At 42.5% G+C, this 23,784-nt stretch overlaps 1 protein-coding gene across 1 annotated transcript in view; it reads right to left on the bottom strand.

Moving 5' to 3' along the window:
• Window positions 1-1,005: 1,005 nt before the first annotated feature.
• dip2ba (disco-interacting protein 2 homolog Ba) overlaps window positions 1,006-23,784 on the bottom strand; it is a 45,585-nt gene continuing 22,806 nt past the window's right edge. Inside the window, exons 3-38 of the mRNA XM_083976060.1 lie at window positions 22,995-23,150; window positions 22,770-22,895; window positions 22,275-22,511; window positions 22,030-22,158; window positions 21,124-21,243; window positions 20,351-20,548; window positions 19,944-20,035; window positions 19,745-19,855; window positions 19,157-19,280; window positions 18,692-18,801; window positions 18,280-18,382; window positions 17,944-18,008; window positions 17,732-17,825; window positions 16,806-16,925; window positions 16,583-16,697; window positions 15,709-15,848; window positions 15,415-15,551; window positions 14,728-14,808; window positions 14,514-14,641; window positions 13,421-13,535; window positions 12,786-12,987; window positions 12,447-12,559; window positions 10,380-10,460; window positions 10,041-10,164; window positions 9,798-9,919; window positions 9,157-9,268; window positions 8,351-8,460; window positions 7,822-7,952; window positions 7,539-7,707; window positions 6,885-7,055; window positions 6,480-6,541; window positions 6,283-6,340; window positions 6,081-6,155; window positions 5,675-5,849; window positions 4,976-5,099; window positions 1,006-4,841 (exon numbers count right to left, since the gene is read on the bottom strand). Coding sequence (XP_083832186.1) covers window positions 4,589-4,841; window positions 4,976-5,099; window positions 5,675-5,849; window positions 6,081-6,155; window positions 6,283-6,340; window positions 6,480-6,541; window positions 6,885-7,055; window positions 7,539-7,707; window positions 7,822-7,952; window positions 8,351-8,460; window positions 9,157-9,268; window positions 9,798-9,919; window positions 10,041-10,164; window positions 10,380-10,460; window positions 12,447-12,559; window positions 12,786-12,987; window positions 13,421-13,535; window positions 14,514-14,641; window positions 14,728-14,808; window positions 15,415-15,551; window positions 15,709-15,848; window positions 16,583-16,697; window positions 16,806-16,925; window positions 17,732-17,825; window positions 17,944-18,008; window positions 18,280-18,382; window positions 18,692-18,801; window positions 19,157-19,280; window positions 19,745-19,855; window positions 19,944-20,035; window positions 20,351-20,548; window positions 21,124-21,243; window positions 22,030-22,158; window positions 22,275-22,511; window positions 22,770-22,895; window positions 22,995-23,150 — 4,583 coding nt within the window. The 3' untranslated portion in view covers window positions 1,006-4,588. The remainder of the gene's footprint in view (window positions 4,842-4,975; window positions 5,100-5,674; window positions 5,850-6,080; window positions 6,156-6,282; window positions 6,341-6,479; window positions 6,542-6,884; window positions 7,056-7,538; window positions 7,708-7,821; window positions 7,953-8,350; window positions 8,461-9,156; window positions 9,269-9,797; window positions 9,920-10,040; window positions 10,165-10,379; window positions 10,461-12,446; window positions 12,560-12,785; window positions 12,988-13,420; window positions 13,536-14,513; window positions 14,642-14,727; window positions 14,809-15,414; window positions 15,552-15,708; window positions 15,849-16,582; window positions 16,698-16,805; window positions 16,926-17,731; window positions 17,826-17,943; window positions 18,009-18,279; window positions 18,383-18,691; window positions 18,802-19,156; window positions 19,281-19,744; window positions 19,856-19,943; window positions 20,036-20,350; window positions 20,549-21,123; window positions 21,244-22,029; window positions 22,159-22,274; window positions 22,512-22,769; window positions 22,896-22,994; window positions 23,151-23,784) is intronic.

Here is a 23,784-nt window from a genome sequence, read left to right as displayed (position 1 = left end):
CTTCATTCATCATGGCCCACGGCAAGTTCTACTACCTTGAAAAACTGTACACAAGTGTGGTTTGAAGAATTGCACTTTCTATGATTTATAACTGATAAATAAAACCTAATAATGGCTTCTTCTTTTTTAAAGCATCCTCAGTTTATTTCCTAAAACTTTTGCACAGTACTTAATTATTGATGCAGAAAATGTAATTATAATTCACAGCCTTTGAACCAAAGTCCACTGATCAACAATTTATGAACATTTTTGGAGCTACAGATCAGATGCCCTGAAAAAAAAAACTCATCAGAGTTCTTTGATACATTACTAACATTTTAATTGTATTGTAATTCTTTTTGCAACTTTGCAATCCAAAATATACAATTGATAAACATTCTGAAATAGGAAAATGTTTTATAAGAAACATCAAAAGATATTATATATTTAAAATTGTTGCTGACAATTTGTAAATGCATGCTGTATATTTTTTTTAGATTTTATTGCACCATCAGAGCTACAGAGGAAAGAAGAGGAAACACTGCAGACTTAAATAAATCTGCAACACATTTGCATTTCGAAACAATAACGTAACGGACACACAGCAGTCTGCTGAGATTTTCATATCATACAGAAATTTAAAAATGAATGGATGTCTGAGTATTACACCCAAACATCCTCAACATCCTATCACAGCTTTTTCTATCATAATTCAATAATGTGAATGTGATTTCAGGACATTGCTGTAAAATAACTTTATGCTGAGTCACTCTCCCCTGAATAATAACAACAATGGTTGAAGTGAGAAGTTCTAGTGACAGTTGTGTTACAGATGTTAACATCTGTAAGTCATTCCAAATGGCAGGGAAACATATTCAGCATTGAAGGAAACTGGGCCCTGGCCATGGATGTATTATATTATCGGCCCTGGCGGTATCGGAGAGGAAGCATTTTTAAGACTGACACCTGGTGGAAAGAAGGTGCTGGAAGAAAGAGGCACAAGAAGCTCTGACAAAGCATTTTTTTTCTTTATTTGACGTGAAACACATCCAATGACAGTGTGACAGTGTTTTGTCAAGTAAGACATGTTGTTAGAAGTTATCGCACCATTGACTAGTTCAGAATGTCTTTGCTGCAGCTTGACGATGCATAGTGAACAGACAGTCGTTGAGGTATACATTGTGGGCCCTTGAGATTTTGTGACGTTTGCGTGAAAGATCCTAATTTCATTACCTCACATGTACATTTTACATTTTGTGCTTAGAAGAACTTTGGAGGTTTGAAATGTTGCTCACAACACAACAACTCAAAGACCGATGTAAATATTCAGATGGAGAATGTGGACTTGCATTGTCTTGTGTTGAGAGATTTTTTCATCACAGCTCATAGTGGATGAAAAGTGGTGATGAACCAACAATCTCAGAACTGAGCAGTGAGTGAAAACTGAAGATGTTGGCATGGAAAAAGAATGACTTATTTTCATACAAAAAGGCCATCCAGGAAGAAACCTTGTTTGTAATGACATTGGAGGACTTGAGTCTGTCAACTTTCCCCTATTGAATAGCACCAATGTCTATTGAAAAGGCTTGAAGGGCAACATGAAATTATAAAACTTTATTAAAACTTGGAGTGAAACAGTAGCAACAAAGCAATTATCACACAGTCGCTCAGAAACTTCAGTTTGTTATTCATGAGTAACTGTAACTTGTCCCAGATACTGGCTCGCATACATGTCGTCAGTGTCTGTCACTGAACAGAAAGTGGTTTATTGACGTGCTGCTTCTAAACTAAACCATCCGTTTGCAGAAGTTGTGCAGTCTTAAAATAAAGATTAGATCAGGAAAATATTGATGAAACCTCTATAAAATATATTAAATACCAATTTTGGGTGAAAAGAATTAAAAAATACAGTGGAGGCGACATTAAAAAAAAAAAAAAAAAAATTAAAAAAAAAGGTTTAATATTCTGGGATAATTTTCTTACAAAAGACAAACCTTGTTGCACCAGAAAAGCCAAATATCACTGTTAAACTGGACACACACACACACACACACACACCCGCTTCTACATACACACGCACACACACACAAAATGATATTGGGAAAGTGCACATTGTTCCTGCCAAAATAATCTGAAACCTTTTCTCTTTTGTAAATGTGATATCATTAAATTAACAATGCAGAAAAAATGCTGTCAAGTATGAAAGATCAGTCAAGTTTTTTTTTTGTTTTTTTTTTTCAAATCAACAAAGTTCAATTCCATGTACACATTAACACCAGTAATACAGTATTTGACCTCTAGAATACAGTATACAGACAACACCCTTGCTCTCATGTTACCTCCTGTTTTCTGTTAACGGAGGATTCTGCCATTTTCAAATCACTGATTGCTCTTCATCCTTAATTTGATTTCTTTTCTTTTTTTTCAGTGTTAGAGACATTCAGAGAGAATTGATTTAAATGGTAATGATGAAATGAGAAAGGCATGACCACAAACTTAAAAATAACAAGACACCCCCCTTGCTCTGAACATATGTAAGTGAGTTCTCAATTATAAACTGGGGTCTGATTCATCATGTATGTGAAAAATATTGGAACAGTTCTTTACACTGATCATACAGCCAGAAGTGGGATTAAATGCAAAAAGTACTGAAGTCCCAAAGGTTTAGTAAGGCAAAGTTATGTCCTCATTCTTCAAGTCTTGATTTTTTTTTTCTTTTTAGAGATCAGTCCATAATCGTAAATATCACGTCCCCAGTTCAAGCCAGGAGAGGCAGTGACTTGTGAAGCTCCACCAGCCCGAGACTAATGGAAGAACCCCAACTCAAGGCTGACTTACTCACTTCTTCTGAAGCTTATAGTCATTTTACAGTCTTCATCAGAAAAATTTCCACAGATTTTTTTAATATACATCTGCTGATTCATTACATTTCGGATTCAGAACAAAGCATCTGATTTTCCCAAAAAATAAATACCTGCCTCTTTTTTTCTTTAATCGAAAGGGCTGTTCTGAGAGGCTCCTCTAACATCCTGTTTGCTACATGACTTAAAAAGTTACATTTTCAACCTGTTTCCTGTGTCCCATTTTCTTGTCAGAACAATGGTCCCAGACAGAAATGGCGCATGTTCTTGCTCAATTTCTACATGCATCAAACATTTTACCATCAGTCAAACTGATAAATATTAATGGGTCTTGTCGTACTAAGAGCCCCACTTAACATTACGTCACTTCCTGTTAAGTGAAATAGGAAACACAACTTGTAGCCTACAAATAGAGCTGTCGTATTTATTCATCCAGATGTTTGAGGAGTCTGAGAAATCTGGAAATACCTTTAGAACAGCAATCAAATGTTTTTAGATTTAAGTGTTAGAAAGATTACAGTGTATCTATTCTCAGAGAAACAGATGCTTGTGCTTTGAGTTGCATGTAATTTTAAGAAGAGGCACAAAATGGGGCTCAGCTCTGTCTGCTGTTTTACACCTGGACTTGTTAGATAGATTTCCTTTTCTTTTTTTTTTTGGACTACATGTAGACAATGATTGACTTCTGAACTAGCATGCACAGCTCAACACCAGGCATTGCTTCAACTCTTCTTCTGAAAATTGGTGCTTTTGAGAAAAACTGTATTAGTACTATCACAATCATGAGAACTATCTAACGGACCGCGGCCTACTTACAGCGAAAATGAAGAATCTTGTTTCACCTCTACTATCCAGCTTTGTACAAAGCTTTGCACGAAGCGAGTCTTTCTTTTCCCACACCAACAATTACTCAAGTGTGTTTTTTTGGAGGACTTTTTGTAATGTGTGATTGCCGACAGCATGTCCGCTGGCAAATACAGTATGTAACGGGAGGCGAGAGCCACAGTGCACCTGGTAGGAAGGTCATATATCAGGATCGCCCCCTGTGGGCTGCACTTGCTGGTGGAATTTTTTTAATACTGTTGTGGATTTGCTCTCGTGACAGCAGCAGACATGGGGTGGTGGTGGGGGGAGGGGGTGTCCCCTTGAGGCAGGTGAGACAGGAATTGGACTCAGAGGTGCAAGGACTTAAAAGTGCAAGGGGGGCAAAGTTCCAGCTCCTCTCAGCAGTTCTAGTGCACCAGCCTGCCTTCAAGAATGGAGGGGGGGGGGGTTAAAAACATAAACAGTGATGGATGGTTGAGGATAAAAACCAAGGATTGGAGGGGGAAGGGGAGGGGAGGGCGATTTCTTTCGTTAACGAAAGTATGTAATTAAAAAATGTCTTATAAAAAAGATGAATTGGAGCTATGAGGGAGAAGTGGGATGCACAAAGAGGATGAAGATCAAATTTTCTCCAGTGGACAGATGTGTCTACGACTCAGCGGAGAGAAAACCTCAGTGAACCCGGACTGCAGCGGTCGAGCAGGTGGAAGCAAAGAAGGAACAGTTTCTGAGAGGGAAGCACGTTCTGACTACAGTACTGGTACTGTACTCGCATCCCCACATTGTTTGGTGTTTTGAATGTGTGTGTCTGAGGTTTCACTATCGGGGGCTGCTACTGAACACACGCCCCCCGATTCCTTCTCCCTCGTGTCTGTTCTCAGAGCGCGGCTCAGTTTTCTGCATCGGTTGGTTTTAGGGGGTGTTCACATGTTGTAGGCCACGTAGATGGGGTCCAGTTGGTCTGCCAGGAAGGAGTCTCGCAGGTGCATCCTCTGCTTCTCTCCTCTGGAGTTGATGGGGATCACCCCGGGGTCCACGATGACCACCACCCCGACGATGAGGTGGTGCTCCTCCAGGACCACGTTGGTGACGAGGGGCACCAGGTCCAAGGCCTCCTGCTCCGAGCCGCTCAGCTCCGCCACCACCACCAGCAGGTTGGTCCACGTAAACACGGCACTGAGGAGGGTTAGTGTGGAGAGCACAGGGCAGGTTGAGTTCATTTTCTGTGTTAACTGTCAACCTCTTTAGTCCTTTTTCAGTAGATGGAAAAACTATGCAAAGACACGATTGTTACAGTAACTGAAGCTCACCTCTCTGCAATGCTGCGGTGGGCTCGGGACACAGACGTCTCAATGTCGATGGGGTGATAGCGCAACCCCCTCAGCTCCAAGGTTTCATCAAGGGAGCCCACCACAAACAAGGCATCGTGACGATCTGTAGCAGAAGAGGACAAACGTGTTGGATTATCACTATTATACAGAGTCATGGTGGTATGACAATAGACACACTGGGCCATCAAGAAAACACATTAACAGTGTAGAATATATTCCTTAAATGTGCCTGGTTATATATCGCCACTGCAGACAATGTTGCAAAATTTGCATTGTAGCCATATACAGGGATTTTTAATCAATGTTTTTCAGATCAGGGTGGTAGGGTAAGGCAGAGGTTAGCACTGCCTCTAAGAGTTCGATTCCTGGGCCTTGGCATTTCTGGGTGCATTTTTGCACGAGTTTGCATGTTCTTCCCGTGCCTGTGTGTGAGTTCTCTCCGGGTTCTCTGGCTTCCTCTCATAGTCCAGACACATGCATGTTAGGTTGACTGGTGACTCTAAAAACATGTATGTGTGAATGTGAGTGTGTGTCTGTCCAAGGTGTGTGTGAACTAGTGAACTATTATTACAGCTAATGATGAGCAGCTGGATTTCCCTGAGAATAAAGTAAGTATTTGTGCATTTATTTATCCATCTATCTATCTATCGGGGGAACAATTATCAAATGCCCTCTCACCTCCGCTTGCATCCAGGAGCTCTGTCCTCTTGATGAAGCCCAGGTAGCCCGTCCTAGCCCACAGAGTGTGGGGTTCTCCAAAGCTGAGTCTGGTGTTGAAATGATCCGCCTGCAGGCCCTCCTCACCGTAGATGGTGTAGTAGCCGCTGGCACTATGAGGACTGGTCACCCAGATCTAAACAAAAACAAAGAGGCAAGAGCATATGTGTGATGTCTAAAAGAGACTGAAAGAGAAAAGGCTGCGGTTAAAGAGGAAAGTCACAATGATGGATTGGTGTCTCCCCCCCCCCTCTCTTTGTATCAGCTTGCTCAGCCAGTGAAACCAGTTGCAATGCTGCAGGATCTTAAGAGGAAAGAGAAAATCTATTTAATTATCATTATCCCATGATCCTCTCTGCCCACTCACCTCCCCAAGATGTGAATCTCCCAGCGGGCCTCTGGTCTCCGGGTTGACTATGATGACCCTCACTCCTGGGAGGATCTTATAGGAGAATATGAGAAGAGGCTTTAGCTTTAGGGATAATACAACCACTTCTATTACCTCTCTGGCTCTGTGGGCAGTATGACCACCACACAAATGAGTTAACTAGTCAATAATCAATACTTACAGTGCCTGACTCCATGAGTGGAAGACTCTGTGGCGCTCCTCGCTCCACTAACCTCACCCTGAGGGACATGGACAAAAGATAGCCTGTCAATCATTCTGTTTGATCTGACCCATTGTGATTTGTTTTTGTTTTTTTTTCATATGTAGCATGTATGACTGTAGCTGCCTTGTACTGGTTATGAGGGCGTCCGGTCGTACCTGTCGTGACGCAGTGACTTCATGTCAACATAGACCGTAGAGGGGTCTGGTCCAGCAGTGCCCTGAGGACACAAGAGAGGACAATAAATCAAATCAAATCATCTTTATTGGCATTATGCAGTTTAGAAAACAAAAACAGCACAAAGAAATTTACTTGTGCAACCTCTATGAAAAAAGAGCAGCCTCCAAACATACCTTTACATACACACACACCCTGAAATAACACTGAAATCTGAAAAACTGAGACCAGGACGTTGCCTTTTCAGCAGAGCATAGTTTTTTTTTGCAAACTGGATAAAAGAAAAAAGGGTGTGTGTGGGAAAATGGAAGAAAACTGGCAAATGAAGTAACGATCAGTAGCAAGAAGTCAATGACAATGACAGCGTGTGTCTGTATGAGACTGACCTGCAGGCAGATGGCCAGGTTGACCCTGGAGCCGAAGGCTGTGCTGACGGCGCGCGGCGACAGGCCGAGGTCTTTGAAGAGCTTGGAGAAAGACTGCGTGAGAGCGAGACGGGGACGCTCCTCTGCAATCACCACGCAGCTCCGCACGCACGACAGGTTCAGACCCCGCGCCTGGAGACATGCATGGATAAAGGTTATTCACACTTTTAATGGAGAGGTGTAGATGGAGCTCGACACAAACAAGCACTCAGCAGTGACAGACATTTTGATCCAAAGTGCTGTGAGGTAGCAACAGAAAGAAGCGAGTTATTGTAGAAGAACCACAAGGAAAACTAATCATAGTCATATATTTTAATTTCTGACAAAGTACTTGAGTTTATATTTTCTATTTATTGTTTCCATGTGACTACTGGTACAGGAAAAGCAGACGGATTTGCTTATTTGCTCTTTTCATTATTCTCATTACAACTTATGATACAGTCTTTTTAAAATCTTTGTGCAGGTGTGTATTAGTTAGTTATTAGATAAGATTCTGAAAGAAACTATTAATCTATCACTGTGCTGAAATTAAAATAATGACAGAAATGACAAAGCAGTTCTTTTAAAGCAGAACCACATGTGGCAGATTGCTCCGTGTGCGTGTGTGTTTCTGACCTTCAGCATCTCTGTCTGGGTGCCGAGGCCTTTGGTGCAGAGCTCCATGACAGAGTAGGAGCAGAAGGTGTCTCTGATCTTGTACTGACTGAGCGTGCTCAGCCACACCGGCAGCGAGCTCTCCAGCTCCAGGGGAGGGATGAGGATGGACTGGTGACCTGAGTAAACGCTGAACCGAAAACAAATTCACTATAGCAACTCTGCCAAAATTACAGGCTATAGTTAACATGAAATATAATATCAAGTCTGAGTGTGTGTGTGTGTGTGTGTGTGTGTGTGTTACCTGGAGAGGCACCACAGGACAAAGCCCAGGCCACAGTATGGGTCCAGACAGATGGCTATTTGGCGTGAGGAGTAGAGCTCACACTGAAGCTTAATGGAGCGGCAAAGAGTGCTGACTGCAGCATGAGACATCTGGAGAGATATGTATGTAAAGTGTCATCAAACCTACATAGTGAGATAGTCAGAGCTAATTCAACAGGAGTCCTTGTGCCTTAGATCATATTTTATTATATATAAACACTGCTCATATAAGGTGCCTACTACAGGCTGTGACAGTATAAACAAATCACATTGTTTATGCATCCATTTATTTTCATTTCATTTTAGTGATGATGATTAAAGTGTCTGGCAAAGTTTTGCTACTGTGCTGCACCTGAAAAGTCCATCATCAGTGAATGTAAAGTGGGGGATACACATGTACTATGATGCACTATGATGCAGGCCTGGCTTCCAAAGTGCTACAGGGATTTCAAACTGATCTACTTCATGTGATGTATGAAGATCTGTGTGATTTTGTCAGAGTGAATTACCTTGACTCCCGTCAACATGCCAGTGGTGGACACACTGAAGTCCAGGTAGGCCAGCATCTCAGCTGTGGGAGGTTTATAGATGTGCGGAGGCCGCTTTCTGGGAAGATCATCTGGGCGGAGAGAAGTCTTGTTACATTTTTTTTTACTGGACAAAATAAATCACACACTTTCAACGTCACCAACTGTTTGATGATCTATGTGCTACCACTTGATAACCGATCAGTGCTTTTGTCGCGTGGGAGGACGGTATCATTTCCAATGTAAATGTGCTATTTCCATATAAATTTAAAAAGCTATATACTGTCTTCAGTCAATCCATGACACCTACACATCATACAGTACCACCGTGTTCATGTGTTACCTTCAGTAACTGTTTTATTTTAAGAAATTATTAAATATTTGTAAACATGGTTTCCCCACCCCCATCTCCAACACTTCTGTCCCCTGGAAACACTTCTGTGATTTTGTGGGAATTCATTTGTAACCATTTATTGTCATATCTTGTGATCCTTACAAGTGCAAATTGATGAAAATGTTTTGCATTATGTTTGTGTCTTTGCATGTGTTTTCTTAGTAAGCTGCAGTGCATTGAGCTCTCAGGGCCACCATAGGTTTCCTGCTTCAAGTTTGGTAAAGAGCAAACATGACACCTTGTGGCCAATGAGGGAATACATTTTCTAATCTCAGGTTGTTGTTTTTTTTTGCTAAGCCTAGTGTGCACCGAGAGATGTCATGCTTGTAGCAACTGTGCTCAGCTGCTTCCCATCATGCCTTGGTCCTCTGTGCACATCTCAAGAGTAAAGCACCTGTATCGATAATCGTGGGCCACGTCTTGACGTTGACGCTGGCAGCAGCCTCCCTGGACCTGAGGATCCTCATGAGAGGCTGAGTGGTGAGGATGCAGGCTGCTTTGCTCACCTGTGACACAGCACACACACACACACACACACACACAGAAGGTCATTAGCAGACATAAAACACCACAGTGAACTCTAGTGAAACTCCTCCAATTCAGGAGTTACTCAAATTAAAGGCATTTAATTATTGTCATACTATATTGATCCCAGAGGTAAAATTCAATTCTTTCGGCTTTCCTCCAGGGAAATCAGTTGTGGGGATCAACAGCAGAACTACTTTACTGAATCATGGTGGGATTCAGTTACTATTCATAACAGTTTATTAAAATAGTGCATTTTTATTAGCTGAAAGACACATGTTTTGGGGCTTGACGTCGATCTAATGCTCACAAAATACAGCTATGTTACAACGTTTTGGTAACAAACTACATGTTTTATTTTGGATAGATGCTGTATGATTCAGTGAAAACTAAAATATAAAGGTGTATTGAATTAATTATTTTATTCCTTTTCCGTTAATGTTTGATGTAAAAAAGAAAAAAAAGATTGCTATTGATTTTCATATTCCAGTCCAGATGCTGTGTACTCACATCGATGATCATGCGAACAGTGGGGAGAGTAGCAGCCAGGTTCTGTGGATGAGGCGGTCTCACTGTCACAGGGATGACCCCCGCATAGAGACAACCATAGAAGGCAGCTATCAGGTCAATACCTGCAGAGGTGGGAGACCGACATAAACCTTGTCAACTAAAATTACAGGCATATAAATAGGAAAACTTAGGGAAAGATCCATCCATCTGCAACGATGGCTGTTGTACTGTGTGTATGTTTACCTGGGGGATAAAGCAGCACCACATTGTCTCCTGTGTTGAGGCCTCCTCTCTCCATTAGGGTAGCAGTAATTTTCTCAGCTCTCTTGTGTAGCTGAGCGCAAGTGGCTGTGCACACTGCCACCCCCTAGAGCAGGAGCAGAGGAAGTTCAGCTGATTGTACAACCAACAACAACAAAATGGATCACCACGAGTACCATGGCACAATTTTAAAGATAGAAGACAACTGTTCATTGTTTGTGTGTCAGTATATTTATCTGATGTACTGAGTAGTACTATTCGCTAATTTCTAAAATTGATTGGTTGGGTGTGTCCATATGCAAGTGTGTGTATTTAATCTACCTTGGCATTGAGCAGCACATACAGGACATGGTCTGGGTCGGTTTGGGCTCTCCATTGCAGAGCTTCAGACAAGAACTGGTGCTGGAAAAGCACAGAGAGGAATATGTCATCACCCCCTCCCAAAAAAAAGGTGAGTTCAAATCTATTGTACAATTAACAGTCCCACAAAGGTGCATCAGTGGCAAATAATAACCCATATAAAAACCGATCAAAAGATAGAAACACATAAAAGCAGGGGAACGGTCAAATAAACGGTCTTCTCAGTGACAACAGATACATTTGGTCGTTTCAAACTGACTTTGTGAGGAACAGGGAGGAGCAAACATTGGAAAGTGCATCACAGATATGGTATTCTGTGACGCTTTTGACCTCTCACACAGAGACACACAAGCACACAACAGGAAAACGGGAGTGTCCAGAGAATTTTTTTTTTTTTTTTTGCCAAGAGTAGGGTCATGCTGGGACCATCTGCACCTGGTAGGAGGCAAATTGGAGCCACTGTCCGACAAACATTGACAAGCTTTGGGTCTTTCAAACAAGGGGGTCGTCGTGACAACTTTGAAAAGCTTTTCACCGACTTCCCAGAGAAGATTAGTGCCTCAGTGTACAATTTCTTCAAGAGAACAATCCACCTGCTATATTTATAATTAAATCCATAACTGATATTAAACACATTATTAACATCTTGGTCAGTAAGCTGAGGAACTAGCCAGTGCACAGGGCAAAACGGGACAGGGGGTGGAAGCAACACAGTCCTTTAAAGGCAGAAGACAAGTGAACATTAGGCAGCACACACATGTATAAGAAGAAATAAATAAAGATGACACCATGACGTTCTCTAGACAAACAGCAGTGTCACATAGCTGGCCATTAAAATCACTGGCAGGAGGTACCCTTTGTGCCACCCACTCTCTCAGTCAGACATCATCATGCAGACTGGCTGCCCTGACCACTCATCAAGCCATGCTACAGACGGGAGCATTACAGTGAACGCAGCGAGCAGAGGTGCACACGAAAATGTTCCTAATACTTACAAGTATAAAGTTTGCATAACCTCCTAAAAGAAAGTCTGTGTTTGCAGATTATGTGAAGGGAATATAAACTTTAATTCACGAACAATGAATGAATGTCATTGAATTTACTGCTGGGTTTATTTTACAGCAGGTCGGCTGCTGGCCAACTCCATTTTTTAAAAAGGTGCTGGCAGAGAGAGCTGGTTATGGGAGACCTATAAATGCAGAACGTCTTGTTTAATGTGTTAGAGTAATTTGGGTGTGTGGACCCCTGCTGGCCGTGGAGCCAGCCCGGACAGTCAGTCATCTCTGTGCGCTGGGCCAAAACAGTTGCTGGTGGCCGTCAGGCTCTCGCGGCTGCAAAAGCACATCTGACTGACAGAAGTAGCAGAAGCAAAGACGAGTGGGGGGTGGGGGGGCCAGACTAGAGCCTTACCATCATGGTGGGCCACATACAGAGCTAAAGCCCAACCCAAGCAGAGTAAAGGCAGAACAACAGAGGTTTAGGATAAGACATCAGCATCAGTTAGAGCATTTTATATGGCAGTTTGACGTGAATAGGTTTCCTATAGTGAACAGATGCAAATTATTATTTCCATTAATTTCCTGATTACTTGGGTTTATTTAGTAATTAATTGTTTGGTTTATGGAACATCAGAAAACAATAGCATCATTATACTACAGTCCAAGGTAATGCCATTAATCTTAATTGTCCTATCCATCCGAGAAGCTGGAACCATCACATATTTGGCAGTTTACTATTTAAATGACTTCAATAAATAATCGATTATCATTAGTTGTTGATTCATTTTCTGTCCTTTAGTTGACTAATAACGGCAGCTCTAATTAAGTGAGCAATAAACAGGTACTACGCAATAAAAGTAACAAACAATATAAAATATACTCATGTAAATTTCATCTGTCCAGGTGTTTGAGTCACCATTTAAAGAGATATCAACCATTTAAAGTCGTAAAAACTGTTTTTCTGACATCCCGCTGAAAGATGCTTCATTATCGAGTCTGATCTATTATTCTTGGGAAATGGTTTCAGTACCTTTCGGATCAGATCCTGGTCCTCCACCACACCCAGCTCTCTGCCTGTGGCCTGAGCGATCCGTTTCCCTGCTACCAGGTTTCCAACGAGCATAGAAGCTGGACCGACATCCACTGAACAGAGGAAAAACAATCAGGGTCAGACGGTGACACACCATAATACAAACTCCAGAACAGAAGTAAAGTCCCAACTAGTAATTTATAGATTCACTACTGTATTGGACTGAATTTAAGAAGAAGTCACATGTCACATACTGACAGGACAGTATTTATGATGCTTCCTTCTTGCTGTGATGTAATGTGTAGTAAGCACCAGAGGATGAGGTCTGAGGTGACCTACCTGGCTGTTTCTGGCGTGGTTTGGGGAGATTGGTAACACAGGTGTGTGGGCACATGAGGATATTACAGGGGTGCAGGTTTCCCTCCAAAAAGTTCTGCTTGGTTTCACAGATGTGGATGCCTCCGAGAGGCGTCTTAGGGAGGGTGTTCGCTGGGACGAGCGCAAGGCAGAACAGGCCGACCTGGTGGATGCTGTCGATGGCCTGTGCAGGGAACATACCATGATATTTCAACTGTGAGACAATTGGGTAACACTTTACTTGAAGGTATCGTCATAAGAGTGACATGACACTGTCATAAGACTGACATGACACAGTCATGAACGTGTCATAAACATTATGTCAATGTCATAACGTTGTCATTAAGTGTCATTCGTAACCCTAACCTTAAACCTAACTCTACAAAAACCGAATGACACTTAATGACAACGTTATGACATTGACATAATGTTTTATGACACGTTCATGACTGTGTCATGTCACTCTTATGACGATACCTTCAAGTAAAGTGTTACCGACAATTGTCTTGAGTCTTTGTAAACTTGAGACACAGGTACTTTTATTTTATCCATAAATGGTTTTAAAATGTACATAACATTTTCAAACATAGCTCAAGACCTTACAGAGAAAGATTTACCTGCAGTACTCGACTCATCCACTGGAAGCTGTCCTCCTCGCTGGCATCAGGCCTCTGCTCTGCCACGATCACTATCCTCTCATCGTAGAAAACCGTCACCGAGAACACGGCGATCCTGCGCGGATCAGAGAGGAGTGAGCACTAACACATGACCTAGTCCTACACTCTGAGACAAGCTCTATGGTTTATGCAGTTACACATCAATTATGACTATAATTAAGTTCTATGGAGAGCATGTAACAAATAATCAAGACCTTTAAAGGGATATTTCAACATTTTGGCAAATTCGCCCATTGCCATTATCCCTAATAGTCTTAGGGGTAGGTTTGTTACCTTTACTTGTCGGTGAAAACTGTTTTTAGATCAGTAACTCATCAAATACACAATCCAACAACTCCAAAACGCTCTCGTGGAGAAGTTGTGACCTGCACATTCACCACGCTATCAGATAATAACGCAACGTTACGAGACGGAGTTGTTTTCGAGGTAAATGCAAAGTCGGTGTTATGCCAAAAAGAGACTCCTTGCAAAAAAAGGACTGCCCCCGACGGGAATGTGCATCGGTGGCTTTGCATTTGCCTTGAAAACAACTCTGTCTCATAACGTTACATGAGAGTTACACGAGAGCGTTTTCTGAGTTGTGAAAGATACCATACCATACCATACCATGAGCCTCCGTAGCGTTAGCTGAGCAGCTTGCATCTCTGCCCGACCGATCTAAAAACAGCTTGCACCAATAATTAAAGGTAACGAATCTACTCCTAAGACTAATAGGGATTATGGCAATGGGCGAATTTGCAAAAATGTTGAAATACCCCTTTAAAAAAGATGCAACTCTTTTAACCTTCCATGTAATGTACTTTTTTGAGGGAACTAAACTCAGAGCCTTTTCAGACTTTTTAAGACCACTCTATAAAAGGGAGTATTCAGTTATATACATTTTCTCACTTTCTAATAAAATATCATATATTTAACACTGATTATAAAGGTTTATTTGCTGCAGGAATTGTTCTCCTCCTCTCCTTCCTGTTACTTTAAAATGGTACACACTCACACACACACAGTGGCTCACAGGAAGCCGCCAGTGTCTTACCTCCCCCTGTAAACTGTTTTGACAGGCTCAACTGCGAGTGCTGTGGCCACCAGGTCGTCCGCATTGTGGCGTCGCCCACTCACCATCAGCAGCCCTTCAATCTTCCCCACAACAAACACCAGGCTGCCCTGTGGGGCACACATATTTAACTCAGCAGGGAAAAACAAGTCTCACCACCTTTATTTCACTTAATTTTTGTGCATGTGTGCCTTACCGGTCCTACAAATCCAAGCAGGCCAGTCCGGGTAAAGGGAATCTCTCCGATGGGTGCTCCAGCTTGGTTGACGGGAATCACCTACAGAACGGAAGTGACATCAAAACCCAGACTCAGACAGGTGCACAACAACAATCACCCTGTAATAAGATTTCAAAAGTATACCAAAAGAACTGGGAGATACTTCAGGTAAATTTTGAAAGCACTTCAGGGCTGTTTTATCATCTGCAAGGATTTAGATAATAAACCTCCATTGTGTTATTAAACAGAAATCACACTACGGGGTTTGGGAGAGTAGTTGGGAGGGTAATACTAATATATATGGCTCCATCTAGTGGATCATTTCAGTTCCTTTCCCGTCCATCCATTTTCTAAACTAGCTCAAACACGGAGAAGGGTGACAGGAACTGATCAGGCAAGAGGTAGCTTACACAAGAGGTAGCTTACACAAGGCCACATCAACAGAAAGTTCATTCATTAAAAGATAACCCTTGGGGTAGCAGTGTGTTTGTTTTGCATGCTGTTGAAAACTACATTTCTTGCCTCATACCAACAACACGTTAACTGTTTTACTGTTATAACCTGCACTGATTTTGGCAGAAACTTCACATAGAGATCAGTGCATGAAGAACAGACGTGGAGTCACACAGGCAGCTCTGAAACATGACTTTAAGACTCAATACAGACCTCGAATGTGTTCTTGGTGACACCAGGCAGGCCGTAGTACATGGTGCCTCCAGCCCGAGAGTTGATCACAATCTCTCCTATTTCATCTGTCTTGCACAACTGAGGAGGCCCGTCGGGTTTCACGATGCACATCAGAGCTGAAACACACAGACAGTTCACAATATTGACATTACATACAGTTTGTTTGGGAGCCTGCACCCTGGCGTTGTAGGAGGCAGTGAACATACGTAGGTAAATAAAGTAGCAGCTGCTGCACTAAAACCATGCCAATTAAAACCAACTGCAGTTGCAAACCTCCAGGCATGATGTGGCCCACATCCTGAACCGTAAGCGCAGAGTTTTTGTCCTCTGTGTTCACCCTGATCACACCGTGGCTCAGCCCGCCCATGGACAGGATGGCCCTGGCTGGCAGCGGAGCTCCTCGTGCACCAGGCCTACAAAGACGGCAAAGGTTGTGAATATTTTAATTTTTAATTTTTCAAATTCAATAATGTATGTATGGTCTGTGTTATGTGTCATTTTTACATAGTGTATATCTTAAATTTTGGATGTTAAATGAAAAGTCCCTTAGTATGAGAAGAATGCATTTGTGTAGTTTCCTGTTGTTCCTATACATACGGAAAAAAACCTCAACTTAAAAGAGAGAAGTAACTGTGTCAGAAAGAAAAACAAGTCAGACAGGAAGAGCAGCCTCAGTCTAAAAGAGCAGTGGGTTCAAAACTGTGTCATCATGTATCTTTATCTTTGAAACATAAAAAACACGGTATAGCTTATGTTTATTTGTGCCAAATAATCCTTAACTGAATTTAAATGTTTACCCTTATAGAGGTGAAAATATTTTAGTAAAATTTCTAACTTGATCTAAGAAACATATGATGTTGGCTACAGATGTGAGTTTTTAAGTAACCAGCTGTGCAAGCATAAAGGTCAGCCCAGTTGGTGTCACGACCATAAGTCTGTTGTCTTTTTGTTCCTCTAACACGCTCTGTCTACTACAATCTTCACTTCCTGGGCTTGTGGGTACTCAGTTGCATAACTGTTTCAACATCAACAATAACAATAAACACAATTCAAGTGAGTGTTTATGTGCAAAAGCTCTCTTGCTGTGTGCAGGCAAAACTACACTCGTTTTGACCTCCTAATGTCCGAGAGGATGCAGATGTTGTACCTGCGTATGGCCACAGTCAAGGCCTCAGGAGAGGTGGCACATGGACAAATGACCTCAGGCTTCAGACCATGAGACTGGAACACATTCAGGAAGGCATCACATGACGACACAGACCCTGATGGCAAACAATGGATAAAAACATTACCACAACAGCGCAGTTAGACTATGTAGTAGTAGTTCTTCATTACACAGGGACGGTGTTTGCTCAGTCAAAGTCACTCACATGGGTTTGCACCATCCGCCACAATCAGCATTCGTATAGAGGACAAGTTGGTGTCTCTCTGGTCCTTGTGGGCCATCATGGCCCAGTGGAGGTCACGGCACTTCACCAAGGCCACACGTGCTATGAGAGGATATGGGAGACATGTTAACATACTGTGCTTAAATATTATTTTATCATTTACAAATACATTTGACATTTTCTAACATCACCCATCTTGATGGTATAATAATTGGTCATCATTTGATTTATATTTCAAATAAAATCTGTTTCATTTCATGTGGACAATCCATGCTTTATTTTTCATTTAATATGTAGTTACTTTAAATACATACACTGATATGAAAAAAAAGGCATGTTATAGTGCTTGATTCTTATCCATCCTCAGTGCCACCGAGGAGGCATCCAATAGCAAATTGTGCTGCTCGTCTGTAATGTCCCTTTTGTATTGAAGCCCCGACATGAGAAATTGTTCCAAAAAAAATTAAATAAGTCTATATTTTAAGCTTGTTTGTAGCCGAAGCTCCCAGTGTCTGGGTTCACTGCTCTTCCTGTGTCAGTGCAAATCTCTCGTGATTTGCACTGACCGGCGGAACAATTTCTCATGTCGGGGCTTCAATACAAGAGGGACATTACAGACGAGCACTATGGAGGTATTTGGATGTTTTTTGGTGTGTCTTTTTGGACTAAGAAAGTTGGTACCCATTGACAACCATTATATGAACAAATACTGCTGCGCGGACCTCCCCGTAACTCAGAGAAGGCACGAGGAGGACTCTGAAAATTCTCACAGCTCTTAGTCGACATGAGGGTGAGTAGATAATGAGTGAAATTTGAATTTTGGGTGAACTATCCCTTTAAATACTAATACTATAACTACTAAAACTATACAAATATTGATTATAAGTGAGAATGGATATTGGCTGAACCTTTGTGAATGTGGACCCTTTGCACCCAGGACATGGGACAGGCTTTCATGACAGCATATGGCACTGTGATGGTGTGGATCCTATTCATGACACTCTGCAATAAAAGAAAAAATACACATATTGTCAACGCCACATTGTGTTTCATACCAAGGTTAAGAGAATCTCATAGTCCAAATACTGTATATAGTACAAGTTGTTGTATTTAGCCTCACCGTTAAGACGCCATGCCACATGCCCATATCCTTCTTGCAGTCCAACACATTGACCAGAGTCTCCCCTAAGAGAGAAAACACAGAAAGACGTCAGTGAAGTTATGTGCAGTCTCTAGCACACTGATCCTAATCCTAATCTTCTCTGAGGTTTTCATGCCATGCGTTTCTGACAGCCTCTCTCTGAGGAGGAGAGAGGAAAATTAATTATAGGACAGGCAGCTGATGAAACGTCCTGCTGAAGAGCTCAAGAGTTGTAAAATTTGTTTTAATGCTTAGTTTATAATGCTGCACCATCTCAGAGAGAGAGACAGAGGGAGAGAAGCGCTGAGCTCTGACCTTCACAGTAGTTACAGGCCTGGGTCAGGGCCTGACAGTGGGTCAGCATGGAGATCTTGGAGACAGCCACTCCCATCACTGTTCCCTCCTTACTTGCTTTGTACTTTGAGACACACAGAAACAAACACGCACATTGACAACATTTAATGACAGCATAGTAAACCTGGACACAAACCAATAACAACAATCAGACATTTGCATACTTCACACGTTTACTATTAAAGTTTTAAAGATTAAATGTTATTTTCTTTACAAAGCATAAAAAAATTTACTGAAAAAGGAAAAAACTCATAATTATTATAATAATAATCACCACCACAAATGTCTATAGTGAGTAAAATCAAGCAAAGTCCATCATAACTAAAATAAAAAATGCTACATCTCCTTCAATATTTCATGTTTTAAAGAATACCTCTATGTAGGCGGTGTCTGTGTTGGCGGTGGGGATGTGAGGCTGCCAGTCTTTGGAGGGTTTAGTCAGGTACTTTGTGTCTGTCACTACCCATTTCATCCTTGGCCATCCTGGTGAACATAATCGCCACACCACAGAGAAACATTTATTACAACAAATATTTCAGCTGACAGAGAGCAAAAAGAAGAAAAAAGAGTTTGGGGACATTAATTTGGAAGTGGCCGTAAATTGTCTGCGTTCATGCTGTGACCTCCTGGTTTCAAGGCCAAAGGTGAGGAGCAAATACTTAACAAGCAGAGTGATTACACAGCCACCCACTCGCACATTTGGCCCTAAACTGGCCTTTGAACATCACGCCGTATATTCCCTCTAATGAGTCTATCTAATGGCTCCCAAAGAGACTGGGACAGAGATGACTCCTGCTGAGCCAGCAGATTTAGCAATGGTGCGTTTAGGTTGGCTGACCTTTGAATTGGATGATCTCTCCGTTCGGCGTCTTGGGCAGCCCTTTGAGACACACCTCGCTGGTCAGTGCCAGACTCACACCACAGCTGCCCAACAGGAAGCCAATCTGCTGGCTGCCTGCATCCTGCAGAGAGAGGCAAGGGTGAAGACACTTAGGACACACAGGCACCGTGACAATTAGAAACCATGCATTTACACTCTCACTGTCAATATGTTGGTCACCTAATAAATCATGTGCGGACATAATGAGGAATGAGGCACTTTATACTGAATATGTGTTTAGAAGGGCATGCATTCGGACTGCAACTATGAAATACTTCGATTACCGATGAAACTGCTGAGTGTTTTCTTGATTTAGTCGATAAAATGTTACAAAATAGTGACACAAGTTTCGCCTTCAACTGGTATTATGCTTTTTTTGCTTTTATAAAATAGCTAAAAATAATAATAATACTGTTCAGATATAATTGACCAGGTTTATTTAATCCAAGACCATAACTAAAAGTTAAACTACATGCTTTTGACAGAATGCATGCATTTCATTTGTACACCACAGAGGAATTCATCAATTCACAGCAGCATCTTTACCTGTCGAGACAGAGGAACCTCAATGGGCACAGGGATGACCTCAGCTAACAGGCAGCCATAGAAAGCCACCCAGAACATGCCGGGGTCACTGTTGGGATACACCAACGCCACCTGAGGAAAAACAAAAGACTTACTTTCCTTTTCATTTTCTTTCATACTTTACATACACAGCGGGGGGCTGTCAGACGCCTGACCTTACCCGATCTCCAGGTTGCAGGACAGGTTCAGTCTTGGTGCCAAGTTTATTGAGAAGTGTATAGGCCAACTTCAGACTGCGACTCCATAGTTTGCCTGTGGTGAATGGAAGTGAATAATGACTTTAAAATGTCCTGTTTGTTATTCGTCGTATTAATATTGCATAACTGATGGAGGGTAGGTTTTACTCCTCAACCCACTATAGCACTACAAGGGAGGAAATGTACTGTAGGTGTTATCATTTTCAAGCCAGTGAATTAATTGAGCTGAGCAATATCATATGCAAAATATGTCCCTCACATTTACATTTGTTAGACACGGTGATCTAGACATGCAACCATCTACCTTTGGGTTTTACACAATGAGAAGTTGAATAAAAAATAAAAAAACACGAATCGAGTAGTTGCTCACCATATGTGAGGGTGTAGAGGGGTTTGCCAGTGATGTCTAGAGCAGTGAGGGCAGGACTCTTGGCCTGGGTGGCCCCCCAGCGGGCCAGGGCGGCCTGCAGGGCAGGAGGCCAGTTACTGACCACTCCCAGTGGCTCCCCTTTCACCGGGATGATCTGACGTCCTTCGGGCTTTGGGGTGTTGGGGTCCGGCTGGGGAACTGATCATCAAAAAGGAGACACAGATAAGTACCGGTAGATGTTGCGAGGAGACATTTAGTGAGGCTGAAATCCTGCAATAACACTGTGAGCAACATATCTGATATGTCACAAGCACCTGGGTATTTTCCAAAAGATCTGAGTAACCACACAACAAACAGTCTTGTCACCAACCAGTCTACAGCCAAGATGATTAGCATGTATTTTCCAACCAGTGTGTACTCTTGTTTTAAAATAGCAGTTCTCTCCGGCTAGTGCAAAAAGGTAAATGAGTTCTTTTGGCCTGTACTTTTTTTCTATTACGCCTCCATTACCTCTACATGAATAGCAATAACTAGTAATTCTGGCTGTGCTGCCAACTGTGTAAATAATTAGAAATACCATCCAACCACAGTCACTCAAGACTTAAGCAACACATTCATCAATCCAACAAACTGTGAGATATTATTATTATATATGATGTGATGATAAGTTTTCTGCTGTGAATGTCTCTGTGACATTTCTCCTTTATCCATAAAAAAAGAACCAGTCTTTAAACTGATGTGGCCACTGTTACTGATGAGAAGGAGCGTCTCACCTTCTACTATTTCCTCAGAGTCGTCAAGGAAGAATTCGCTGAGTGGTGGTCTTTTGGGCCGTTTGAGTGTATTCAACAGCTGCTGGATCTTGGTGGACACCCTGCTGTTGACAGGCACGCCTGGACAAACACCAAGAACAACTACCGTCACAAACATATGCAAACAGGCAAACCAAAGGAAACACCGCTCCCCCCACACATGCAGGTCTATTCTAACACAAATCTCCACCGTATCACACACCCTCAGACAGGCAGGACCCTACGCACTAGCACACATTCAGGACCAGAATCAGCAGCAGGAAGGATTCGGAAAAAAAGGGAAATTTGTACTCTAAGAGACACAGATTGGACGATAGGGTAATCAAATACAGAGGATTCTCTACGTCTAGACCTACAACACAAGACAAACATAAAGATAGATCGACAAACACCAGGCTGGAAAGCAAGCTGAGTTGGGCCTCTTCAGCATCCCTCCCATTCCCCGATTTCGATTTATATTACCTTTTCTTTTTCCTTTTTTAAATGAATTGCAAGACAGGGACAGGATTAATGGACCCAAAAGAAAAAACACAAAATATCTGTCATTAGCAGCATTCACCACACACTGGAATGAGGATGATGTTGAAGGCGACTTGGGAAGAGCACGGGTTGATCGTTGACTGATTTGAACACACTTCCAATCATTTGTGTCACTACAATTAAGTGAGTCAAGCAGTCAATGCAAAACAGAAAATGTCACTCCCATGATCAGAACATGCAAATGGTTCAACCTCCCGATCTGAAGCAGGAACCAAAAGGACAGTGGCCGAGGTCATCGCATTTCAGGATCTGAAAAAAACTACTGATTTTTTCTCCCCCCCCCCCGGACATTTCTACACATCCTGGTTTGTGTGAGTGTGAGTGTACCGTCGGCAGTATCAAGCATGCTGGAGCGGCTCTGCCCGCGGCTCATGCCCCTGACCGCCGGGGGCAGGTCCACCCTGGACCCTCTATCCTGGGGAGTGGAAGTTGTCACATCTGGAGGAACACTGTTTTCTGGAGGAGGAGGAGGAGGAGGAGGAAAATTAGCCTCATGAAGAAAAACAACAGTCAACCATCACTGTTACGCTGTATAGGTGTTAACTCTGGAGCTGTTTGTCAGAGAGGTTTACCGATGCGTGTGTGTGCCAGTACGTCAGCCAATAGAGAAGCAGCAGGCTGAAGCTGAGGCTGTGGTTGGGTCTTGGGCTCTCCATGGGAGAGGGTGGAGGAAGCAGATGAGGAGGTGGAGGAGCTTTGGACGGAACGGTTGATCCAGTAATCAGGGCTCTGCAGGCTCTGGGCCAGCACTGCGCTGAGAGCAGCCTTTCTGCGCAGTGAGCCCTCGTCCTCTGATGCAGAAGACGTGTCTGATGTACAGAGAAAGAAACACACATAAATGGAGCATTGTTCTCTGATCCTGGCTCATTCCTTCAGCCGCTTAAGATTTTTTTTCACTTTATTCAGCCCCAGGGAACATATTTATGATTCTGTCCTGCAGATGGTCGGGTTATAGACTTGCTCCAGGGAACTTCAGTAGTAAGGACGTTTGCCGTACAGAGAAAATGAGGCAATTGTTTCTGATTGAAAAGCGGGATCCATAATCATGACACAGAGAGGCAGTTTACCTGGAGGTGTGCAGGTGTCTATGGGAGACTGGACAAAAGCTGAGCGTCTCTTGGTTGGCATGGGCAGTGCCATCTTCTCTTCTTTGTGTTTGGCCAGTGCTGCCTGCACAGCCTCTGTATGGATGTCTGCAGAAAGAGTAAGAGCAAACAAAGAAAACATATATTACAAGGTCAGAAGATAGGCTGATTTTATATTTATTTATTTAAGGTGTTTTATGATTTTACCCGATCTGTAACGATCATCCCTGGCGCCTCCACTGCGGTGCGCACGGTGGTGTCGGGAGGCCGACGAGGTGGAGGGGCCCGGGGCCTCGGGACTCGGGCTGGGGTCGGCACTGTGGCCTGGGGAGAGCTGCACATCTGGCAGAGACAGATCTGCATCTGCAGAGCAGAGGCAGGGAAGTACAACATCAATAAAAACTCATGAAGGACACCATTAATAAAAAAAACTCTTAAAACACAACAACAACAACAACAACCGCATATGAGCTTCTAGTGGAGTTGTACGCACACAAACAGAGCACACTCTTGTTTTACATAATACCATTACAGCTACATGTAGGCATTAATATTATATGATTCTCCCAGAAGCTCCCTAAATATAACCTCGCTACAGAGCCTCTGAACCTGAAGTGAAATAAGGACATGTACTTGACTGACGTAACTTGTACTGTTAACAGAGTACATGAAACTAGGTTAGATTCAAGCAAATATATTTTTAGTCAACTGTCTTCTCTTCCCAGAGGACCCGAGTCCCTTTAGAGACGGATGGTTTGGAGGGATGAGGAGACCTGAGGGGACGGGCGGAGGAGCAGGAGGTGACCTTTGGAGCTTCAAAGCTTCCCAGTGTGTGCTTTGACATTCAGGGCAAACTGACCACAATACAACACAAATCACAGCCCACTGACATCCATAGGAATTGGATTTGAGTTTTAATTTGATTTAGTCCTTTTTTAAATCCCCCTGTGTGTGCGCGTAATCGCTCCATGAAACGAGTATCATGTGTTAGCTGAAG

The sequence above is a fragment of the Trachurus trachurus genome (assembly GCF_905171665.1).
Source record: "Trachurus trachurus genome assembly, chromosome: 7".
Classification (NCBI taxonomy): Eukaryota; Metazoa; Chordata; class Actinopteri; order Carangiformes; family Carangidae; genus Trachurus; species Trachurus trachurus.
The sequence above is the reverse complement of the archived record's forward strand: the minus strand, read 5'-3'. Positions and strand labels throughout refer to the sequence as shown.